The following is a 24,803-nucleotide window of genomic DNA, read 5'->3' as shown; positions in this document are numbered from 1 at the left end:
AGGGCGATGACAATCATTACGGAGTACTTTTCATGCTTTCAGACACAATCTGTTAAAAATTATTCCGTTATAGGGGTCACTCATTTGACGTGGAAACCGTTCAAAACGTGACATCGTGAATTCATCCTGCAACAAGGTCTAATACATAGCGCTTTACCAAGTCATAATTCTGTTCATTGTTTTACATAGTAGAACACAAGGGCGGCATTAAAAACTTCGCGTATTTCACATTTTGGTTAAATTTGTACATATATATATAGCGTTCCGCTCGAAATATTTTAGCGCTGACAATTCAAATACTATTGTTTACTGTCGCTGGCAGTCTCCACTCGACTAACTGAAAAACAAAACAGCCTATTACATCGCAGGGCACGCGTTCTCTGAAAGCTGTTCAGTCCTCCACCCCATTCATTATAACTAAACCCCGCAGAGCCCACGCTCAGTGTTCTGATACCTACACGTGTTGTCCTCATACCGTCACGAGCGTGCGCTGTTGTTTCCGACGTCCCACTGATAAATTACGCCACTTCCTTTCCCGATTCTCCAAGAATCAGGGAATTCCTTCAGAACGTTCAAAGTAGCTCAGATGGTCCCAGACATTCCTCGCCTGATAGAATTCTAAGACTCTAGATACTGAACTTACGTCCCCGTGTGGAACAGCGCAGTGCAGATCTACAGTGTATCGTGTACTCTTCCAAGAGCCTTTGGACTCGTTCACAATAGCCAAGTCACTTGAAAACATAACTTAAAAGGATTGTATGGATTTAATTAATGTGAACTGTGTTTCAAGTACGTTGCAAGCAGACTCGAAAGATAGTTTTAAGTAAAATAGAAACCAATTTAAATTTGTTACTTATCTGAACTATCTCGAAAAATAATTTTAAAAGTATATACAATTACTTCGCTGTTCAGTCTCTTGGAATGTACAAAAACAGCTGATTTCTTCTTCTGATGCTGCTGGCAATATGCAGAAACAATCACATCCCTGATGATGGAAGATGCAAACACCTCTGAAACGTCGGCAAATTTCTACAAGACTACACAGCTCAACATCTCATAAAATAGTCATATTCGAAATTATATTGTTAAAAATCCAGATTTAGGAGTCTTATTCGAATCCAATCAACACCTTCACATTTATTTCTTTGAGGTCAACTGTAAAAGTATTCTCTTGCGTAAGCCTAGGTCTCAAGTGGTCTGCTCCCTTCAGGTCTTTTAGCTGAAATGTATGCACGTCCCAATATCTCGCATACTTGATCTCAGCGCCCTCACTGTTACCTATTTATTCCGCCTTCCGGCAAATTTCAGTCATCAGTGCTGACAAAATCCCAATTTGCCCCATTCAGCTCCAATCCATCTTTGTTTTCTTGGGCCTTCTTGATGGTGTACTCTAAAGCAATGGCGATGAAGCATGTCCTTTTTTAAGACCATTCTAAATGGGAAATCAGACAAATGTATCCCTATACGGATCAACTGGTTAATGCTGTTTAAGGATAAAATCGCTGTTTATTCCGAGAAACCCATAAATACAAAATGCAGACTTGCTGGTTATTAAATAAGGTGGTATATATACTTACCACTGAACTTTAAAAAGGTTAGGTTAGTAGCGCCGGTACTCTTGTTTCAACTGGCTAGTACAATAAAGAACCAGACAGTTACCACTGCTATTGTAAATAGATACTTTAGAAAAGAAAAATCCAGTTTGGGATAAGTCCAAGAACCTTAAAACGCATTTTACACATTTCAAACTGTTTCTGCATCTGCAGTCCTAAATTCTTAACTATTAATAAAAAAAAAACCTTATTCCATAAAGGGCATAAGCAAATCCGAGCAGTCAAATACGTAAGTAGAAGCCTGCTGATCTGAATATGCAGTAGATATGCGAGGACTATCGACCCTCGCTATGAATATTTAATTGTAGTCCTGTTACTTTCCGATCATCCCTCATACGCATTTCAACATTTATCATATGCAGTAACTTAGTTGCAACAAGCTGCTATTGAAATTGCTAATAATCCTCAAAATCCACAGTACATACCATGATTAACGATTGTCAGGAGACCTATTATTCATGGCTGAGAACCATGAAAGCAATCGGCAATGTAGCCAGCCTACAGGTCTACGCAAAAGATTGATTAACGTAGAGGACCACAACACATGGCTGCAGTTTTATTTAAAGCCAGTTGCTATAAAAACGGCCTGTTCACGCACACGTTGTTAACTTTGCTAAGTGTTCCCATTTCAATTCGTCACTTTCATTTATTACTTAAGTAATCTCATATTTTTAATTATTTCAATTAACAGACTGTGTTTTAGGGCTGAGAGCCATATTTGGGATATAAAAAAATAAAGTGACAGGAAGTTAAAAAATTAGCTTAACAGTTTTCAGTCTACCAAATATTACTATGATGATCACATCAAGGAAGATGAGATGGGCGATACATGTAGCATGTAATGAGAACTACTTACAAAGTTCTGCTATGACGTCTGACGGAAGAAGACCGCTCGGATGACCCAGATCTACTTAATGGTATAATATTAAAATGAATTTTGAGAAATCGTATGGGAGGTGTTGGCCGAACCCGTATGGCTCATGATACAGTGCAGTGGCGGGCTGTTGTGAATGGACCTTCGAAATCCTATATAGAAAAGGAACTTATTTTCTAGCTTAGCGAGTTTCAGCTTCTCAACGAGAACTCTGCTACATGGAGTTCTCCTAGGCCTATACATAAGAACGCTTTGAGGCCAAATTTCAACCGGTGGAGGAGACACAGGAGAGATCTCCTGTTGCGTTCAAAACCGTTCGAACATTTTAATTTGGCGGGTATTGGGTATTCGTTCATCCTCCGAGGATGAATGCGACCAAACACATCCGAAGGCTTAAAGTCTAATACCGAGGTTATGTATAAATGCTTGGAACAGCATCTTTATGGGGCTGCAAGGCCGAGTAGTCTCGTTAACTGATTACCGTTTCGAAGGAACGTATCTCCTCCAAAACTTTAGTAATCACATGTACTACGTCACACGCTGCAATGCCACATCACATAAAATACAAAAGTTTACAACTTATATTTAGAACATTCTTCGATCTGGTAAATATTTCAACAAATATGCTACCCCCTTTTGTGTGCCTGTGTAAACAGCCTTCTACCAATAGATTTGTGTCTTCAGTACGTGAATGAAAAGACGAACGAAATATAAAAAATCGAGAAGCATGCATTTGGAAGGTAGGTGTACTCCATTGGAGTGTATACTTCTATACTTGGAAACAGCTCACCGTAAGATACACCTATTTCAAGACAATAAGTCAATATATGTAGTTATAATACCTGCTGAATTTGTTATTAGCCATGCAAACCACTGAATTTTATTTCCCTCAGCTTTTAGCTGAATTTAAATTATCAAAATAGAATCTTGCTTGCTTTTAATTCCAATTTCCCAGCACATGCAGTTGCATTCTAGTTCATTCCTTCCACTTGGTCCATCCTCCGCCTTCAGCCTAGTGGACCTGCAAGAGGTCATGGCTGTACTCACAGCATAGCTGCAGTAGAAGTGGATCGATAAGGCAGAATTTCCTAAGCTTAGTCGCAGTGTCCCATACCAATCTTCAAACCATCGACCTTACGTGCAAGCGTTAGGAAGTCGAATGGGATGAAAGACGATAACCCGCGGACAGGGCTCATGTGGTGCAAGCTTCGTGGTTTTAGTAGAGGGATGGAGGGTGCTGGCTGTTTTACATGCAAACAGCCCGATTCATTATATTCAAGTGTCGATATATCCACAAACTATGTACAACAATAGGCTAATTTATATGCAGCTTCGTTGTGCCTCGGTGCTAAAGGCTCAATCTTTGTACAGCGACTGGAAGTAAATCTTATCCCTTCTCTGTCTTCACCCTTGCATACAGCATACCACAACACAACGGACCATGAGTGGATTTCCATATGCATAACGAGGCCTGATGTCATTAAAAGATGCAATAAACGATGTTGCTTCTTATGCAAATTACTTTGTGTCCCTCTCTAATGGATTTCGTAACTAACTACTCCTGGTTTTGTGTAACAATAGAACTTGTACTCGTTCTATTGTACGATTAGTTCTTTCTCTCTATGTGGCCGGAACTGGCTGAATACTGACGTAAGATTAATAACAATAATAATAATTAATTAGGCTAATACTTCTCAACGTTGCCACCTGCATTTGATGGCAGCTTAGCAATTGTGAATATAATGGAAGAAGCAATAGCACGAGATGCAGAAATTAAGTAAGACAAATATAGTCACTTACTACCTGATGGCAACCAATTCTGTATTCTCTTCCCCGAACCTTGGAGGGGGGGGGGGGCGGAGAGAGAGGGCAGATCTCTCCCACGACCACCACCTACATCTCACTGACAACAGAAATCTTGGTTCCGTTTCTGTCTGTCTGAGAGGACGATGTCGTTTCCCTGAGCCAGATAATTCTATTCCAGTGCCCAATACCGTGAAGTCATGTTAATATCATCCTCCGACCTACGTTCAAGTCCCCGAAATGGTCTCTCTTCTTCAGAAAGCACACAGTACCAGCTACAAACACTGACCGCTAATTAAACTCTCATGACGTGAAATCCTTGTTACCGAGTGCAACATCAACTTCCATTGTAACCTCGGAAACAGTTGCACGCACCACCCTCTCTGTTCAGTCATCAATCAGGTGGTAGGCGCTCGCTTGCTTCCTGAATAATGTAAAATGTACCACTTTCCTGATGTTTCATCCTTGCAGACAAACGTCGAATCGTTACGTGCAGGATAGGAAGAGAATATGACCCATTTTAAGTATGATACTAAAAAACGATATTTTTTAAAACTCAATAAAAACGCGCCTACAAAAATCTGTCATAGTAAAATGTAACAACATGTCCGCGATGCGAAGCGCAATTAATACCTTGCGACTGTGCGCTGTAAAAATACAGGAAAATTTAACGATACGCTACGTCACTAACTGAGTCTGCTTTTGTCCTATGTTTCGTATGAACCATATTAATTTGACTAACGAAAGGTTTCGAGTGATTAATAGAATTTGAAGTAAAACAAACACCATTACGTACAGATTCGGCTTTCGGTGATAAGCCGCGTCGAATGTCGAAAATTCCCCAACGTTTCGAAACATACTGCTTTCCCTATATAAAGCGTCGAAAGTCGCCCAACCATTGCATATTAGTCCTTAGGATGACAAACGCTATCAATATTTACCATAACAATTGAAAATTTAACATCTGACACGGTTCATCCCCGAAGGCCAAAGTTGTACACTGCACTGAAGCCGCTAAAACCTAATGACAAAAAATTATGGACACCTTTAATCATCCTCATAATATAAACTCGATATGTGGACGACGAAATATAGCAATACTACGCTAGAAAATGTTTCGCTGGAAGCTCTTATCTAGGAACACGCCTCTATGTTTAGGATGTTATTACCACAGACCTATGTAACACTGAAATAGTTGAAGATTTCTGTCTTGAAAACCTCAGATCTCACACTGAAATAGTTATCTATGTGTATGATTTCTTATATTAGATCCCATCCTAACCCAGTCTCAGTGATATTGCTACTTCCTTATGCATGTATATTACCAGAAGGCCAACCCACATCCTACAACCGCACGAGAAGTAAGGAAATTGAGTTTGTGATTTAAGCCATAACGTGTTGGATTTTTGGGCACTGCGTGTTGGAAAAACTGTTGCCTTCTTGCCCTTATTTCTGTTGTTGTTCTAACGCTTCGCAGAAGCCGTGTGGCCTACTGACATAAAATAATCTGAGAAATGCATTAGACGATAGGACAGCGTAAGTTTAAATGCTAAACATTCGATTTAGAAGTCCAAAAACAATTTCATAATTTAAGGCATATTGTAACTAGAGCAGATAGTCGAAATTGTCGTAAATGCAAGACAAGCAACTAAACATAAAATTTTAAACCAGGTGAAAGTACAAAGTTAATCAATTACAAAATAAAAAAAACAAGGAATTGAGGTCAGAACTCTCAAGGCTTATTTTCGTAATTTCATGGAGATAGTCCACGATTAACGTCAGAGACGTTTTCCGATTCATAATCGACACTTTATTCTGGCTTCGGTTAATTTCCAATACTGAATATGGACGGATCTTTGTATGTGTATGTTCCGTCTTATTTTAAGGCAATATTCCGACATTTTACTACGAAAATTTACGAAAACCCCAATCATATTTACCTTTGTTCCGGCCGACATTCGGAATGCTCACTTCCATGAATTACTCTGACTCGCTGCCGTTTAAATAAATGCTAATGACATTCATTACGGATCACAAAACGTTAAAAAATAATAATTTTTCAGTTTTCAGTTTTAGTCATAAATCTATGCTGTAATTTGTACAGAAGCTTGCATGTAATGGTTTCAGAAGTATGTAAGAGAGATTACGTATGTATCGCACTTTTCTTCATTTCCTTCCAGGGGATAATAACATTTACCAATTAAAATATTTCATACTTAATGTTGTACTTTATCTGCGCTCATGTTAATCTGCAGGCCTTTAAATCTGCCAGACATAATTCATACAAAACGTGTCATACACGATATTTGTAATTCCTCTCCTATGGGAGGTGCATGGACTAGCTAAACGTTTTACGTTTTAATGGTATATTACTTTAAAACCGTCAACCATTTTTGGAACGACTGAAGAAAACTAAATAGACGGTATGAAGATGACTGTATTCTCGGAAACTCTCCGTTTGGTCTGGTACACGTTTACCGGCTTTTCAGATATGCCTACTGCTTCCATCCTCGTGCTATCTGAAACTGGCTGAAAATTACTACTCATTCTCCATATATTAACTTATGGACAGAGTTCGCTGACGTGTTAATGCGCAATGTTTCAATTTAAATGTTCTGTGCTAATAGAACAGTCAACTTTTGTTAACTTCCGAAATCGGTTGATTTCTCTGTTATTAGTTTTAGAATAAACAGAGGAATATTTTACAGGAACACAAACACACGCTAGGTAATGGACGACGGCTCACTCTTCTGGAAATGACAGACGTCTATCGAAATACAACGCAATGAGTACAATGCAGCGATGAGAATCGACCAGTACTACGAAGACAGCAGGCTTACCAACTTTCGCATAATTTATACAGCCAGCCAGAGCAGTGGATTTTAGGGACGTAGGTTCCGAGGACGTGGACAAGACTGAACTTCCTCAGGATCACGACAAATGACAGACTTTGCTATTAGCACCACAGCGATCTGCATCGAACTATCAAGGAGTCAATCAGTTCCGTTAATTCCAGGATTACTGGACAGCCTGTAAAAATCTGGAAAACTCTGGAGACAATGCAATTCCTATTACGTACACATCATATATTTAAATAATTTTCAAATTCGGTGACAAACGTCACCGCGTGTTTCATAAATTTTTAGACTGCCCTTTCAAAGATCATTTTAGATACAATGATTTAAGCTCACGTGCCATTGCTTTCGGAATGACAAATGATGGTGTCTGCATGAAGTGTAATGGAAAAGGTGTAGAAATGCCGAGTGAGAGCAAATATAAATGTCGCTGAAAAATACAAACAATCATTTTAGCAAGGTCTTGTTTCTTCTTATCACAAAACCACAGACTGCTACCAGATATGGAGGGTAGGTGAGACTATATTGAATAAACAGTCGTGGACTGGGGCAAAGGTTGGCCTTCCAGCTTGAGGATTAGATGCGGGTTAACAAATACACTGCTGTAAGAAAACCAGCATAAGCTATTACAGGAGGTTAAGCTTGGATTATCGCTGTAAAATTAGAAGACATAAAAAGTAAGATGGGTAAAATTTTCTAATGATAAACCTGATCATACGTCAATTGAATAAAAATTTACTTGGATATTATCCATCGTCTAGTAAATATAAAACGTAAAACGACGTTTCGGAGATGGGATTCTATCTCCGTCTTCAGGTTCCTACACAGTTGGGCCCACTAGATAGAGCTAATCCCTATCTCCGGACAAAGTAGAAAAGAGAAAGTCCCGGAATAAAAAGGCATTACCACACCATCCATCCGTGGGACGTAGAAATCAAAATTCATAAACACGATAAAGCCAAACGTATTAGTAAAAAATATTATAACGATGATGAAATTAAGTATAGCATGCATGTAGCAGGGTTGGAGATACGAAAAGTGTATAAAAATTGTTGACGTCAAAGTTGCAGAGAAGGGGAAAAACTTGGCGAAAACATAAGTGTATGTGGAAGAAAAATATTAAAAACTTATCCAAAACAACCAGAATAAGATTTAGACTGGTCTCGCGTGGCTTAGGATAGAGTACATCAATGGAAACTTTACATGACAAACCTTCGGGTCCCATAAAATGCGGGAAATCTTTTACCTAGCTGATAGATTATTAGATTTTCAAGAAGGGATGTGTCTTGTGCTTCATACGGTTAAAGTAAAATTGAAATGCAATTTGAAAATAGTCATACTTATGTTCTTTCTATACGAAACAGTAATTAATTTGAAATTTGCCGGTTTAATTAAAACATGAATGTATTAAAAGGGAGGAAAGGAACAGTAAGTAAATGAAGAACGAAGCGACACTTCGAAATCGATGAATGCGATTCACCCAGTGGTAGAAGTTGATAGATGAGTTTCTGAATTTCATCCTGGCTTCTTCTCGTTGTATTGAAAATATATTGCTCTTGATAAAAAGCGGTAATATTAATCTTTCAGACACGTTAAGTGGAAATTCGTTAATTGGACGTTTGTAAAATGATGAGTCATTTGTATTGTGGTGTTACAGAGATGACCCTTAAACAGGCCAGATGAAGGAGACGTTGTGTAACACACGGTTTTTGTTATTTACTATGCATTTTGCAAACACTGCCATACACGACATGGGGCACTCGAGAAAACCCACATTAATAAAATTTTATCGTCAGAAAGGCGCTTAATAATGCACCCCACACTACGACCTAAATAAACTGCAACAAAACATTAGCTGCTCTGTCGTTTTCTGGACTCAATCCTTCGTCCATTATTCTAAAACAAAGACACTAACGTTTCGGAAGCTGTTCTGCTTCTATTCTCTTGGGTCCGATAAAAGGGGGTATTCGCAATTTCCGAATTGGGATTAGCGTCTCGTTTCAAAATACTAAACGACGGATCAATTCCAAAAAATACCGAATGTAAAGCACCATCGTTAAAACCCTTCAGACTTTTCTCTTGCCTTATATTAAAATCACCAGAGACGTACGTTTTGGCCTGTATGCAGGTTACATATTCCTTAGAATAAGATTTTGGGAGTTTTCTTCTTTTTTTTCGTCCTTTCAGGATGAAATCTGTCATCAGTATCATACAGAAATTGTAAGAGCAGTTCTTCGTTTGAGTCGCCACAGGGCGGTTCTTATGGGTATTTCTTTTTTACCCCTGCAGATGGCAGTATCATATTCCAACCCCTTTATGTCATGACCGTACTTCGGAACGAACGAATCTGTTGGATATGAAAAGATATGAGACCATAAATTTCAGTATCTGATTTCTTTGTCGAGTCCGAGAACGATCCATAACATTAACTTTCAAATAAAAGAAAAAAAAGTCTTGTTAGAGCAATCGATACGTATTCTCGTCCCACATTTTGGTGAGCTTGCAGGTTCTGAGACTAGGGCGTATTTGAAAACAAACAGAAATTGCCTGCTTTTTTGCTGATAACTCACAGAAATTCCAGCAGTTCGAATCGAAATCCGAATATTCAATAATTATAGTTACATCATTTTGAGCGAAACTGATAGCAATTATTATTAAATATGTGTCGTAAGAATTGTTTGTGCTAACAAACTCTCTTTTCTGTTTAGTATTTACATTTGAGTGTCTTGTCCCTTTAAAAATATAACAAAATTCCTAAAGATCGTATTTCATGTGTATGCATTATCTTCTAAACATTAAAAATATTCAGGCTTGTTAAAACGACAGTCTAAAAGTATTGCTACAACTTCCCCTGCGTCGATGCCTAAACAAAAGTTTTTAATTATGACAAGAAAACTACATTAAGATGAAAAGACCCCATTACATGAGCATTAAACAGGCGTCCTATTCTTCGTCCTGGCATGCGAGGAAGGCTAAACTGCGCTCTCCACAAAAACCTACATACAGTAAACTAGAATTATAATTGCACTGTTTCCATGAGCCAAATATTTTACTGTAACGCAAACCTAAGTTCTTTAATATAACCAAAGTCCAGTCTACGTTGTAAACAGAGAAGATCTGCGTTAACTTCCTAGTTCACTAGAAAAATAAGCATCATAACTGCATGATTCTAAACAAACCATTAACATGAGACAGGTTATGTTATAAACACAAAAGCATGCAATTAATTTTAAATAAAAGCTCAGCAGCAGCAGACATACTGATTGAAAAGTAAAAATATATACTAAGTGGATTTTCTGGTTTTGCTACGTTAACGGATCTTCTGAAAAGGCGGCACTCTCTTCTGCAAGTTCATGTTTAAGCTCGAACACACACCGGACTATTTAAAAAGGATTAAAAAAATAAACTCGCGACAGTCCTAAGCTGAATCTCATTAGTACGGCACTGCGATTTCTGGTTCGCATTCAAAAGCGTGGCATAGGAAACATCCTCTGGGTATTATTACTATGTGGAAACACGCTTTGCTAGTGGAGACATTCAAACCAGCTGTTCAGTTATAGCCGCCATTCCATAATCACTCAATCTCTTTTCAAAATGAAAAGCAGAATCCTCGTTCGCGTACGCTACAAACATGAAAACACTACGTCAGCATCATTTATAACGTCGAAGGTGGAGTTACCCGCAGGGCTGTGAAGTCGGTACTAAAATCTCTGACTCCGACTCCGGCTTCGACCCCGACTCCTTCATAAAAGCTCAATATATATTAAAAAGGATAAACCAACGAAAATGGTAAATATCACCATAAGAGATTCACCACCACGTGAATCATCAGCCTACTTTTTAACCTTATAACAAATATTTAAATATACGTCTAATGGTTATTGCAGAAATCGGTTGTTTTGTAAACAGTTTGTATTCTTAAGGCAACGTAGCCAAAGTTACAAAGCATAAGGGTCTATTTATATAGGAACGTAAACTTTATATTGACTCCGAACTCGTCCGTTCCACGAACGAGTCTCGCCCAACTTACGTCTCCAACGATATTTTTCCTAAACAGTTCCATTGAAAAACGTTGAATAATAATTTCTGAAAAATCGGCAAGGGCTCGTGTCGTTATCTTTACGTTCCTATATAAATAGACCCTTATTCCCGCACCATGTGGCTCAACGCGTCGTTGAATCTCCCTAAGCTTGAGGTAGCCGGCGACTCACACGGTATAGAAATAGTTGTTAGGTTTTTATATCGATGTCGGAGTCGGTACATTTTTACCGACTCCACCCAAAATTGCTTCCGACTCCACAGCCCTGGTTACCCTAGAAAATAAAGTTGTCGATTGTTGTATTCTTGGTTGTGGCGCCGTGTGGTCTTGTAAATCGCTTCCCGTGAAGATGGAGATAATACTTTCCTCCGAAACACTGGTAATCACCTAATGTAATACACAGCGTCACAACCCAGACTATCACTTACAGATTATGAAGTTTCATATAAAGTTATTTTGCCAAATAATCCGTTTTACTTCCTCTAGCTCTGGACCAAGCACTCACCTCAACACATCTGTCTGACGCCCTCACAGACATTCTAAATTTAAAGTGCAGGGGATAAACCTTCCCACGTCCTGAACGTAAAAACGCGACTGACTTTGGACTGCATTTTTGTAGGTCATGGGGTTGCAGAGGCTGACATGTCACACGTTTCTTTCATTTTTAATTTCGGCTCAGCTAACCCGCTCAGAAGACTGACAACAAAACTATCAACTACCTAAGATAGAAAGTATTGTTGCTGATAATCTCGCGACATCAGTAGGATTAACTGTAGTAACTTTCTGACTCAGAACATGACAATCTAAATTTACCGATATTATGAAAATTTCTAGGCTATATATATTACTTGTTACATCTGTCGATAAGGATAATTTCTATCAAAATGCAAGAAAAAACAATTTATGATTTTCCGCAACGTGATACCTGTATTACGTTTAAAACTACACATTTGCATCTGAAATAAATAAACATGCAAAGTAACAACTGAACTATAAAACATTTTTTCTCGATGGCAGACGCCCATTTACTTATGTTTCTCTCCCTTACACTTGATCATAAAAAATCTCGTAGCAGCAGAAGTGCTGTTCGTGGACCTATTCAACTGATCGATCAATTAGTAAGAATCCTTGGGGCTGTGACTCTACATTACGGATTAGTAGAAGAGCCGTCGGTTCGAAAAAAAACACCGGGGGGGGGGGGAGAGAGAGAGAAAGATCCAGCATGCACTGCACGTTTTCTATCTTCGAGTAGAAAGAATCAGTCAGACACGGGGGGAAACTTTTCCCATTCTAAGAAACCGCTGATCCGTTGTAATCTGCAAGAGAATTTCTAATTTCAGGTATTGTTAGATGAAGGGGTTATGCTGGTAAACGGTGAGAGTGAAGCGATTCTCCGGCACGTCGTAAAAGAGAGGGTGGGTAGGAGAAAAGACTGAGTTAAACTCCGATTTACTCTCAGAACAAACGAAAGGTAAAGTGTCCCCGGTCGGCGTCTCTTCTTCACAGTTGTTGAGTTTGTTTATATAACACGCAAAAAGAAGGCAACAAGGACAGACTTTAACAAGACTGTTTTAGCAGATGTGAGTTCTTGCTCAACTCTTTCATACTGAAGAATTTTACTGTTAAAATATGCAAGTCTATCGCACTGGTGTTTCCAGAACAATGACAAGAAGCCTGAAATATATTTTGAAAGTGTATCTTTTCAAGACAAGGACGCGTTAGCTCCTGTTCGTTCCCTGTAGTATATTTTATTAAACACCTTTTGTTAGATGCATCTTTAACTACATTTGCTGTAATGGAACTCAAACAATGTTTGAGGGTTACGTACTTCGTTCGAAAAATAGAAATCATTAATGAGAGTCTTTTGTCGTTATTTGAACAAACATCATTGTTCTCTTTTGAATAAAAATTTCCTTGGATATTATCCATCGTCTAGTAAAATATAAAATATAAAACGTAAAACGACGTTTCGGAGATGGGACTCTAGTAAAATATAAATATAAAACGTAAAACGGCGTTTCGGAGATGGGACTCTATCTCCGTCTTCAGGTTCCCATCTCCGAAACGTCGTTTTACGTTTTATATTTTACTAGAGTCCCATCTCCGAAACGTCGTTTTACGTTTTATATTTTACTAAACGATGGATAATATCCAAGGAAATTTTTATTCAAATGACTCTTCACCATCGTCAAGAACTTTTAGATTTGATATCATTGTTCTCCTTCCCCATTACAATCTCAAAAGGCCGAAATGCAGTGCTAACAATTCATCCACACAATTACCACTTGAAAATTAATCAAGGATAATATGAACAGGGCATGCAGCATGCATGAAGAACATATTAAATTCTCGCCTGCTGAACTAAAGCAGCTTACTCTAAGTTACGCTGCGTAGAAATGTGGACGTGTATGACAACACAAAGGTTCCTTCGCATGTGAGTGACAGTTTTACTACACAAAATTCTACATATTGGGTCAGAATAAAGCCTGGCTTGAATAAACTCGAAATAATGTGACAGAATACAAGGAAAAATGAGTTCCTTTCGTACCGCAGTGTACATGATGTGGAAAGATTTGTGCAGTGGGCGTTGGGCTCAGTTTCTGTAAGACAGGAACTTCGTCTCCAAGAAATACAAATGTGGTTGCTGCACCGCAGAAATGTTTGCATACAATATTGCCTCTCATTAAACACGAAAAGAGGAACGAATGGTAAACAAATTCAACGCTTACATAAATTTTATGTCTTTGTTTCTCCCATTGCCTCAGTACACAACTAGCAGCTTACAGCGTTAAATAAACGCAGATATAATGTTTGCAGCAGGACTTTTCAGCTAGTCAAGAACCTACACGCCTTATATGGAACTCGAAGATTCATTACTTTGTTCACAAGAGGCCGCCACTCATCTCCATCTTCCGCCAGATTAATCCAATCGTCACCCCTAAAAATATTATTTGAAGATCCATTAAAATTATCCTCCCATCTACCCCTGGGTCTTCCGAGCGGTCTCTTCCTTTCAGAATTTCCAAACAAAACCATTTATGCTTTCTTTATCTCCCCTATGCGTGCTATTTACTCCGCCCACACGAACGGGACATATTTAGAAAAAAAAATTTACTTTCAGTTCAGCGTGTCTTGTTTGGCTGTCCGTCCACAGTTGTGCTTTGGACACATTTTATTCTCAGTTTGTGCAGTCCTACATTCAATCTCCGAAAGATCAGTTTTAATTGTCATTTGCAGAACATTCACGTACACTACACGACTTTGGTAGATATATTCATTCCTATGTTAATATAAATTATTCATGGCAACCTATGGTAATTTATTATGAGCACAAGATAAACAATCAAGTGCTCTGACAACCTATTGTCATTCTACACCCTTACAGATATCAGTTTATCTCACAAACAAATTGCACGTATTCTGGGAATGTTCCCGGAAATTTGTGGATTCATTAGACTGGAAACATTATATCGTTACACAAAACCAAATACATTAAATAATAATACGTCCGAACGTTTGTATAGCCCATAAAACCCATTTCCTCCTGCAGCGATATCTTTTACCGATACTCCCTTGTCTCTTCTCCACGTCCTTTGTTCCAGTTTTCATCTTTATGCACCCAAAAGCATTGATGACGTAAGGCAGAGCAGATATAACGTCCTTACATTTTGGAAAATTGAATCTATGGCGTTATGTCTGTGGAACCGTAAATGCTTGATACTCGCTTATCTGTTAATTTAATTAACATTTTAAAGGCACGTTCTTTCACGTACTTCCCAAAAATTTTCTTCATAATACAAGCATTAAATAATTAGAATTTCTAAAATCGTGGCATTATTATAACGTATTTAGTTAATACAGTAACTTCGTTGGATGTCGCTACTAGCTCTGTGTCTATTTAAACATACAGCTGTTTCCATGAAGTTTTAGTATAAAGAGGAAAAGTTAAAAAAAACTGTTACTTTAACATAAGTCTGCAAGTAACTGCAACAACCAACACTGTTGAATACGCATGTGCAATACGAGTGGACGCTGTATTAAGGCAGTTCTCAAAGCACACTGGCTTCGTCTCTACAAACAAATCAAATGTTTCCATTCCACAGTAAATACGCTTCTAAATGCTGTTGCTGGTACTTTAACAAAATAATTACTATCAAGAATCTAAAACCATAATCTTAGGGGATTACTTCTTTAGGGACGTACTATCTCATTATATTAGATATGCAAGAGTGACACTCATAAAAACGCCGATGTTATTTCACCTGCAGACAATAAATTTCCGCCCAGGACATGTTATCTACGACACGTTCCATTCAATAGTTAAACCACTGTCATAACAGTTGAACAAAACGAGGTGAAAATCTAAATGACATTTTCTCAGAACTGTGAAATGGGGCAATGGCCCATTCAGCAGCAAGCCACAGACAGGCCTGTCACAAACAAAGAAGCCACCGAACGAATTACATAGAACTCCCAGCCATTGCTTCAGGTCTGCGTGTGATTACTTCAGTAACTTAAAACACATTATTACGAAGCTTACATCTAAAAATATTATTAAATGTAAAATTTAAGAATGTGTTTCCATACAAGTTCTCCAATTTCTCTTTCGTTGTACAATCTTGTGCTCTGATTAATTAATTACTTTTGCTTTATTTTATGACGCAATCAAATGTAAAACTTTATAATGCCGAATGAGAGCAAAACCAATGGCTGACTTGCAAACTTTCTGGAAAGAAGCGGTGGTGTCCCATTTGCTTGAAAAAGACTGAGGAAAACAACAAAATCCTCAGAACGGCTGGTCTCCTGACAGAGATCTGAAGCCAGCATGTCCCGAATAAAAAGCAAGGTTACTAACCCCTCGCACGCTTCGTTCGGTTTGTCCTCTTAATTAACATTGCCAACCTGTACGTTCTGTTAATTAACTCTTAAAGAATGCCTAAACGTTTAAACAATGAAGGATAATCAATTTATGACCTCTGCATAAAATGACTGCATTAGGTAAGCAAATCAACGTAACTGATATATAAATAATAATGGCTTCCCTCCAACATGGCTGCCCCGTGTTCCATGCCGCTTACACAGAATACTTTTCAGCACTGGATTTCAGTTCATTAAGGAAAGGAACACGTAAATATATTATCTTTCCACCTACCTTTCAGTCAGAGTGTTGACATTTCCTATGCACTGATTATCTTCTCTTTCTATAATAAAACACAAACAACACAAAAACATTCCACCCGCCACATGCACTTCTCCACGAGGTACTACTGTCTCGTGCCATTATTCCCCTCCTCTCCCCTCCACATTCTGTCTATCTCGGTGACGTATGATAACGTGACATTGAAATCTAGTTTCAGGGGCGCTGTGCAATAAGAACTAAAGTTCCCTGCTGCAGCTGCTTCTGCCATCCGCTGCTAATATAGTTATTGGCCTTGTAATGTGAGATGTACGCAACTGGGGCTCGGGGAAACAAAAAAAACTCCGCGAAACGTGTCAAAATCGATCCATCCGAATTAAAAACACGTTCTTATCCCAGAATGTTCGTCTGAGAGTTAACTATAGCAAAATATAGATTACGAAAGCCCGCATACTTCATCAAAATTCTAAATGACACTACATTGTAGCGAGTCTTTGATTTTGGTTTTTGCCACCGAGTCATTTGACAGACATTGATAAAAGCTGACACGCACTTATAAAAGTATATCTCTTCCTTAAGACCCAAATAATTGTAATGGCCACTTCGCCTGAGGGCCTAATCTGATATTCTTTTATTTTGAATTATGATATTACCTTCTGAAGAAGAACGTCATATCGAATTATATCGAATTATTTCTTTAAAAATCATTAAATTCCTCTAGAACTGAAAAGGTATTGACAGCTCGGAAAATTATCAGGCAGCTCGTCATTGCTTTAGTTCGTTGTCAGTTTACTTTGTAATTAATTTGACTTACGTAATGCTAAAACCTAAGGAAGGGGTGATTCTTAAGTGCGTTATTTAACTACCTCCTAATCATAACACATAAATTACCAGAACCTGAAGTGAACACGATCCTTAGCTATATCCATCCACTTCCCGTCCTTACAACCAATCTTCCTAAGATCCAACTTTTGGTCTCTGCCGGTCTTGAAGTGGGCGTTTCCTCAAAAGTTTTCCTGCCTAAATTCTAATCGTCATTCTAGTCGCATGGCCTGCCCTGTCTACCGCATCCTAACAATATCAGGTAATTTATGTAGGTTTTAAGGTTCTTCTTTACGCAGTAATATATTCTAAATTGCCTGCTTTCTTCCTTCAACGTTAGAGACTGCATTTCATACTCTTGCAGAATTAATCATGAAGTTCTGCCTAGATTAAAAACGGGCGCGCGTGTGTATGTTATCAACTGCAACTCCATGTTTGTATTCTCTTGTTGATTAACTGCAGTTAAATTAAGAACTATTAACACGATAATAAAAGCATTGCGTCTTAAATTTATTACAAATAAAATTTCAGTTGATGAAAGAATTTAATTTTTTTAAAAATTTGATACTTATAATACAAAATTGTACAATCTATCGAATAAATTAACGCTCACCAAAAAATTAACATTTTTAACGTAACATATTACAAGCAACAAAGTATGAGATTCAATAGCTATTTCAAGAACAGATAGAATTGGGTAACATTTCAAACATGACAATAAAACTACAATTACTTTATTAACTAGTATGTTATCATGTTTACAACTGAAGAGTATCTACGAATAGATACTACTAGGACTACATAAACAGTCAGTTCAGGAAGTAGAGACGACTCAGAATTGTAAATCGATTTGTATAAATGAAAGATATTACGTCTGTTTCTAGCTAAATTCCCGATTTTAAAGTCCGTATTGTCAATGAACTTGTATGGAAATATAAATCAACTTTTTTCTTCAAGTTCGTTTTATAAGCAAGTATATTCACATATTAGCTGGCATTTAAAGGACATGACTTTTATTTGTGGCCTTAAATTATGACGCTTTAATACTTCAATCAATAATTTATAATAATTAAAGCAGCTTGCAAATTGCATGTCCTTAGCTAACATAACACTGAAATGTAACGTAATACCTCGCTGTACTTCCTATACTGTTGTTTTATTACTAAAGCCAAGCGCAAAACATTAACCTCATTGGAATGTGGATCGTTAATACTGGACATAACATCAGCCGCTGTGTTTTCTGATACACAAATTATCTGAACGGTTTTAAGCATTTATTTAATAAAAACAAAAAGACGTACAGAAACTTACATCATTGGAAGGTTTAATTTCAACTGTAACATGCGAGAAAAGTGACGTTAACTCCAAATATGGCAAATAGAAGCGAAACTTTTGACATGGCACTAAAATGTCAACTTAAGCTGAGAAGGCAAAAATTCGTAGATAGTACGCATTCCTTTTCGCAGATCAATAAAGCAACTACCATTTCTGATGGAAATGGAATAACCGCGTAATCTATACCTAATTAGGGCCTACATGAAATTTTCGTTACGAAATATTTATAATTGTATATATTATAATCTCTAACGTTACTTTCTCTATTTTTTCCCATACTAAGTGCATGGAGCACAGTCCTATTTGATCGGTTGAATCACAAGGTTAGTCAAAAACTTCATGACACTTTATGGGACCTAAAGGTTTATTATTGTGGTCATATGAGGCTGGAGGTAATCCCTGTCCTGGGCCACATGAATCAAATCTACACTCTCTCACCCTATTTCGAAGATCCACTTTAATATTATCCTCCTATTTTATACTTACACCTTCCGAATGGTCTCTTCCCTTCAGGTTCCCAACCTACCATATAATAAATATTGATTGTACAATAATGTCTGTAATAATATTAATATTCATAAATATTTAAATTAAATAAACATTCAGTGTAAAGTAATCAATCATCATATTCCCTAAATTTACAGATTTTGAACAGTTTGTAAAAGTACAATCAGAGTTAAATTCTTACTGGGTGTTAAATTCCAGTCGTAAACATAATATTCTTACACGATGAGTCTAACAAATATATTTACATAAATATGCAAATTCATGTGTGCGTAAATAGGCAATATTTGTTAGTAGATCATAATTCATCATTATGAGGTCAGCAGTTTTACTTCAGACTAACCTGCTGCATGCCTCGCGCGGTGAGAACATACATTTCAGTACATTGTACGTTGAATAAAGACAACACATTCCTCAGATCTGTGCCACCGGATATTTTTATACTGAATTCCTGTAATCTTCAATCCAAACGTTTTGATCTCGAGAGGTGTGAATGAATTTAATATATCAGCTGCAGTGGAGTGCAGCAGTTTTTATAGAACTTCCTACTATCACGCATAAACCCTTTAGCCTAAATCTAAAAGAAATCACGCTTAAGATTACACACCACAGCTATTATATGTATATATAACTTTGGCTCCCAAGTGATTTTTTCCTAACTTAATTTTCGTTTCACTACCCATCGGTGTCCTTTGCCCTGCATTGGTATAAGAAGTCCTGGCAGGACCTTACTTTGCGAACTGTGTGACACCCCTGTGACTCTCACAACCCTCAATCATCTTTACTGTCCCAGTTATGGTGATAAAAACATATTATTTCACTCCAATAAAACTGAACCTCCATACAGAGACATAGTCGTGGGACCTATCGATGTCTCTCGCGATACTAAAATCGATTCTCAGGAGACCGGCAGTCGGCCCTTATGGGAGCCACGTGATATTCCCGAACACTTACTAATTCTCTAAGAAACTAATCTTTTATTATGCCTATATTTATATGTATTTGTTTATTGACTTTTACTTAATTCATGTATAACGTTTAATTTTAATGTAAATGTTATTAATATATTCGAACTTTACAAAATTGTTACATTTTACAATTCTACAACACTTTTAATTTGCTGTACTACATTCACACTAAGTATTTTATTTTATTTGGTCATAAATATTACAGCAAATATTTATATTATTTTTCTTTATTATTAATATTTATAACATAATTCTAAGAAACCTCTTTATTATATATGACGCTTTATCATTAGAAAGTTAACTTTGTAATGTCATACTTCGTAACCGATTGTGCCATAAATCTGGAACATCACGCACTGTAATCTTATTGAAGAGCTAACATCATTGAACACTCTAACATTCGAATTCAAACACCCGATTTCGTTTAATTATTAACGTCAACTACTTTACAGCATCCATTTTCCATACTACCACGTGGTTCAAACTCGTAAAAGGAGAATCAAACGTTAATATTTTACAAACGTTTTGTATAAACTTCTTAAGGCAGTAAAACATAGCCTAATATAAAATACGTTCAGTAGAATAAAAGTTATGGGATTACGCTTTGCATAAGTTTAGTATGCGATTGAGATATTAGATCTTGTTATCAGAACAATCATCTTTATAATTCGGGAAACACTCCAATTAGCATGTTATATTTCTAAGTCTGGAAGTCTGTGACCGAAAAATAAATATAATCATTTTTCGAAGAACAATTTACATTAACACGCCGTTTAGAATTTGTATAAGCAAAATTTCCCTCATAAAATATCACGCACAACTATAACTCAATTTATATTTATTTAACATGAGTTCCTTCATTTAAGATATAGAAGCGTATCATTTTATACTTTAAAACTTAAAGATTATAACTTTGTTGACTTGCTTTAATAGTTTAATGTCCTAGGCTTATGTTATTAGGCTTACTGAGGCAGAGTATTATACCTTAAAGCCTCTATTTAACGTTACGTTTCATATGCAGTTTATGGATAAGCCCTAAAGACATAACGAGTTTAAACAACGTTCGAACTTTTATAATTTTTTCCCTTCCACAATGCACACATTATGATGAACAAGTTTATTAAAACTGTTAACTCACTAACATGAAATTAATATATTATACTACATTCAATAACATTGTTATTAGATAAATTCAATTGCTCTTTTATTAAAACAGTGATCCTTCCTGTATTGAACCACTTTGAATTAACATATTCCTTCTTCCTGTACATCTTAAATTTCCATAAAAACAATAACAGACACGGGTCAACATCACTCTTAATACAACGGGATTCTAAAAAGAGCTGAACAGATCGCCACAGCATCTGCTTTTGAACTTTCGATAAGCGAAAACCAAACGTCGATATCCATCGTACAAATATAATTTAGTGGAGATGCACGCTAATTCTGGGTAGATTTATTTACCACAAGCAAATAAAAAATGTAACGCCTAAATAAATTTCGACACTCTTCACACTCTTAAGGAAGATACGTTTGCATGTCAACATACGTATAACGAATAATTTATTCCATACATACATTTTTCTTTCTAACGAACTCAATGTCTATTTCATATTTACAGACAAAGCTCCAAAGCATGCATCATGGATAATTACAAGCGTATTTTTATAAAATTTTATTACAACATATGCAACGCGCGATAAAATGTGAATATTCTCTTTATTATTTTGGATCTAAAGAGAAAGTTGCACACATCCTAAATAATCTTATATATTTAAATGTATTAATATACACAAAAGTTCACAACGTTATTGAATTCGTATTATTTCGTGACTACCAAGAAATGTAGTAGTGAGAACAAACCGGAAGCAGCAGACAGCACAGACACGCAGTAAACCTCGAAAATAACTTCCAATATGACGAAGAGTTTGTTCCCAAGGGCACAATGTACCAGCTACAGCATTCATTTCTCGCTCTGAGTCACGGAAATTTTGATTAGGTGAAAGTTGTAGAACATAACCTAACGCAAAGGAAGAAAATACATTTTATTCCCGCATGAATTTGTGTACATTTATACCAAGTGCCAGCAAAAATATGTTCCTTAAAATGAAGTTAATAATATTTAATAGCAATGTTAAAGGTTCTCTTTCATACGACTGTGAAACACGGAAGAAAGTTCGAATTCTTCATCGCAGCATTTGGAAATAGTTACTTGAGAAGATTACGTTCTTCAAAGTTGGTTAATAGCAGTACCTAAAGGATTCGGGAGGCCTCCTAGCAAACACCTCCCAGGTTACATTAATCCCAGTAGACATCCAGGCCATTTATCTGGATATGTGTGCTGTCACACAGCATTCATATGTCTTGATTATTCGCATACGAATGTTAAACCACTTCTGAACCAACATTAAACTTCTACCCCCAATTCTAGTTATTGAAAAATGCCACGTTTAACAAGTTTAGAAACAATATTTACCCATGTATTGATTATTCTAATTCTGTTTTTGAGCTTCAGTATGGTAAACATTTATGTTCAACCATGTGTAATTTAAAAAATCAAATTCCGTTATTCTAAATATCTTATTCTTCCTTCGTGAAGAATAATTTAAATAACATATGACCATTAGACCATGTCGAAATTACAATTTACAGAAAATGTAATGAAGATTACTGTTTTCTGGAATGAACTCTGGTACACATCTCCCCTTTTACCCCTCCCAGCTGTTTAATTCTATTTATTTATCCCATGTCCCCTTAAATTGTCCCCGTTCATTTTATATTTAACTTCCTCTGTTTCCTCTGATCACTGTTGGTCCCGTCAGCCTTTATAAGGGCTGTTTCTTCCCTCTTTTGCATGTCGGGCCCGTATCCGTAATTCCCCCTGGTATTCATTTATCTACTTTTATATAATTTTATTTTTGTTTATTCTTTATTTTCCCTCCCTTTCTTTTTATCTCTTCTCTGTAGTTTCATTCTTTAGTATTCTCACTCCACATGTTGCATTTTCTGATTTTCCAATAATTCTAAATCTCCTCCCCTTTTGTCACACTTGTTCAGTTTGTCCTCATTCCAACCCTTCACCTCTCACCCATTGGTTTGATGAAGCTTCTGATTTGTTTGATTTGTTCCAAAATCTGAAGCAACTTTTTCGCTCGTGACTGAAAATGTCGGTTCACCCTCAACCACAACACAGAGCGCAACATCCCATCGGAAAACCGTCTTCCAGTCGCCGTGAGAACTTGAAATCTCACCAAGTAATACAATGACTTTGTATCTGAAAATACATTTTACAGAAAGGTTTGTCAATATTCTTCAAAGGCAACGCCATTTCTTACAAACATACTAAAACTGTAAAACTTGAAAATTATTATATCCTGTTTAGTCCGTGACGTTGTGGTGTTGTGACAGTGCCCTGATTATCAGTTTTCATAGTCATCCTGGGGCACCTGAAAGTTGTTCTTACGCAGAGGAATCCCGGACAGTACTTCGTCAATCGGCTTGCGCTTGTCGTAGAGTGACGGCGCCTGGAAAATAATTCCACAGGTTCCCCCGATGCAAGCGAGCGTAAACACCCAGAGGAAGAAGCGATCAAGTACCATCGACACGTACTTCCAATCTTCAACAATCTGCAACAAGCACGTCATAAGCATTTCTCTTAAACTGTCAGTAGTGTAGATTTATTAATTAAAACGGATCTTAGATAAATACGTTGTGACGATGCGGACCGGATCCATATTGTACAAGACAGGATGCATTAGCAGGTTGTTGGAAAGAGAGAGTAATGAATCTTAGTGTACCATAAAAGTCGAGCATCTGAGCGACTTTGGCTTCTGAAGAATGAATTCGTTCATGGAGACTGTTTGATACAATCTGGCGTGCTTCGTCGTCCTGTATGTGGTTAGCAACGTTTCGTAGAAAGCTATCGCCTGCATCTTCAGGATAACAAAATCACAAACTAGAAGACCACAACGGATATGTTCACCGCCGTTAGAATCTCAAGTCTAGCGTGTTCGATATTGTCCGTGCATCGGAGTGAAAATCCATGAGAATGAAATTTACTTCACAAAGGAGACTTGCAAACAGATATTAAAAATGCGTTAGCAATAAACTACAAAATATATTGTAAAGTCGGCTCGCATGTGACTGCACAGAAAGTTTCTTCAAAACATGCTGCTGTACATCGCGATAAAAATTCGTCAAACTAGGCATTCCAGAAATATTAACTGCATAACATATTACGAAAGAAATGCCTTACGGCATTCTAATATTTAACAACAGAGCTATCAGTAAAGTGACGTGCCATACATCCAGAATAAAATTATAGTTGGTCTGTTTGGTTGAGCATTAATTATTTCAGTTTTTGTAAAAGCTTCGTAACGTCAATAATATTGTTATGGCACAAAATATGGGAGATTGCGATGAATTACATATATAGTTCGAATGGATAAAAAGTAAATACACATACATACAACATTTTCGTGATAAAGCAGATTGGAAAGAAGTCATTAAAACGACCAAGAAATGTATGCAAGGATGGCATTAAGTAGATAGTAAGAGGATAGGTTCTGAGGCAAAGAGGTAGCTGGAGATTGGTCAGTATCTTGATCAATGGGAGGTTCTGGTAAAAAAATACTGAATCTTTGGGTTTAATAATCAGTTCGTTAACATAAATATTTTGACATTAACATTTCAGAAAACCACCTTGGGTTTGTAGCAGATACTTAGTACTTGTCGACCTTAGCAGATGAAGGAAATATCGATAAAGCAACCCGCATGCAGCGAAGGATTTACCTTCAACTTATCTTACCCGTTCCAGTCGAATGCGCCTTGAAACTGAGTTCAATCGTAAAGAA

General features: G+C 37.1%; 2 protein-coding genes across 8 annotated transcripts in view; both read right to left on the bottom strand.

Annotated features, from left to right (window-relative positions):
* The window catches only part of nAChRalpha1 (nicotinic acetylcholine receptor alpha1), a 229,371-nt gene extending 212,847 nt beyond the window's left edge, over positions 1–16,524 (bottom strand). For 2 of the 4 annotated variants that reach the window (XM_022079229.2, XM_022079240.2), the window contains exon 1: positions 16,337–16,521. The gene's annotated coding sequence lies outside the window, so the exon portion shown is untranslated. Of the gene's footprint in view, positions 1–16,336 lie in introns of all 4 variants that reach the window. The other 2 variants (XM_087340968.1, XM_022079222.2) reach the window with 2 other exon arrangements.
* Positions 16,525–17,861: 1,337 nt separating this feature from the next.
* nAChRbeta2 (nicotinic acetylcholine receptor beta2) overlaps positions 17,862–24,803 on the bottom strand; it is a 50,993-nt gene continuing 44,051 nt past the window's right edge. For all 4 annotated transcript variants that reach the window (XM_022077689.2, XM_087340767.1, XM_022077698.2 and 1 more), the window contains one exon: positions 17,862–23,576. In XM_022077689.2, coding sequence (XP_021933381.1) covers positions 23,370–23,576 — 207 coding nt within the window. In that variant the 3' untranslated portion in view covers positions 17,862–23,369. The remainder of the gene's footprint in view (positions 23,577–24,803) is intronic.

The sequence above is a fragment of the Zootermopsis nevadensis genome, unplaced genomic scaffold, assembly GCF_977971745.1.
Source record: "Zootermopsis nevadensis isolate Lab colony 2312 unplaced genomic scaffold, Znev_1.0 Znev_ptg000061l, whole genome shotgun sequence".
In the NCBI taxonomy this organism is placed as follows: domain Eukaryota; kingdom Metazoa; phylum Arthropoda; class Insecta; order Blattodea; family Termopsidae; genus Zootermopsis; species Zootermopsis nevadensis.
Note: the sequence above shows the minus strand (reverse complement) of the source record. Positions and strands in the feature narration are given on the sequence as shown.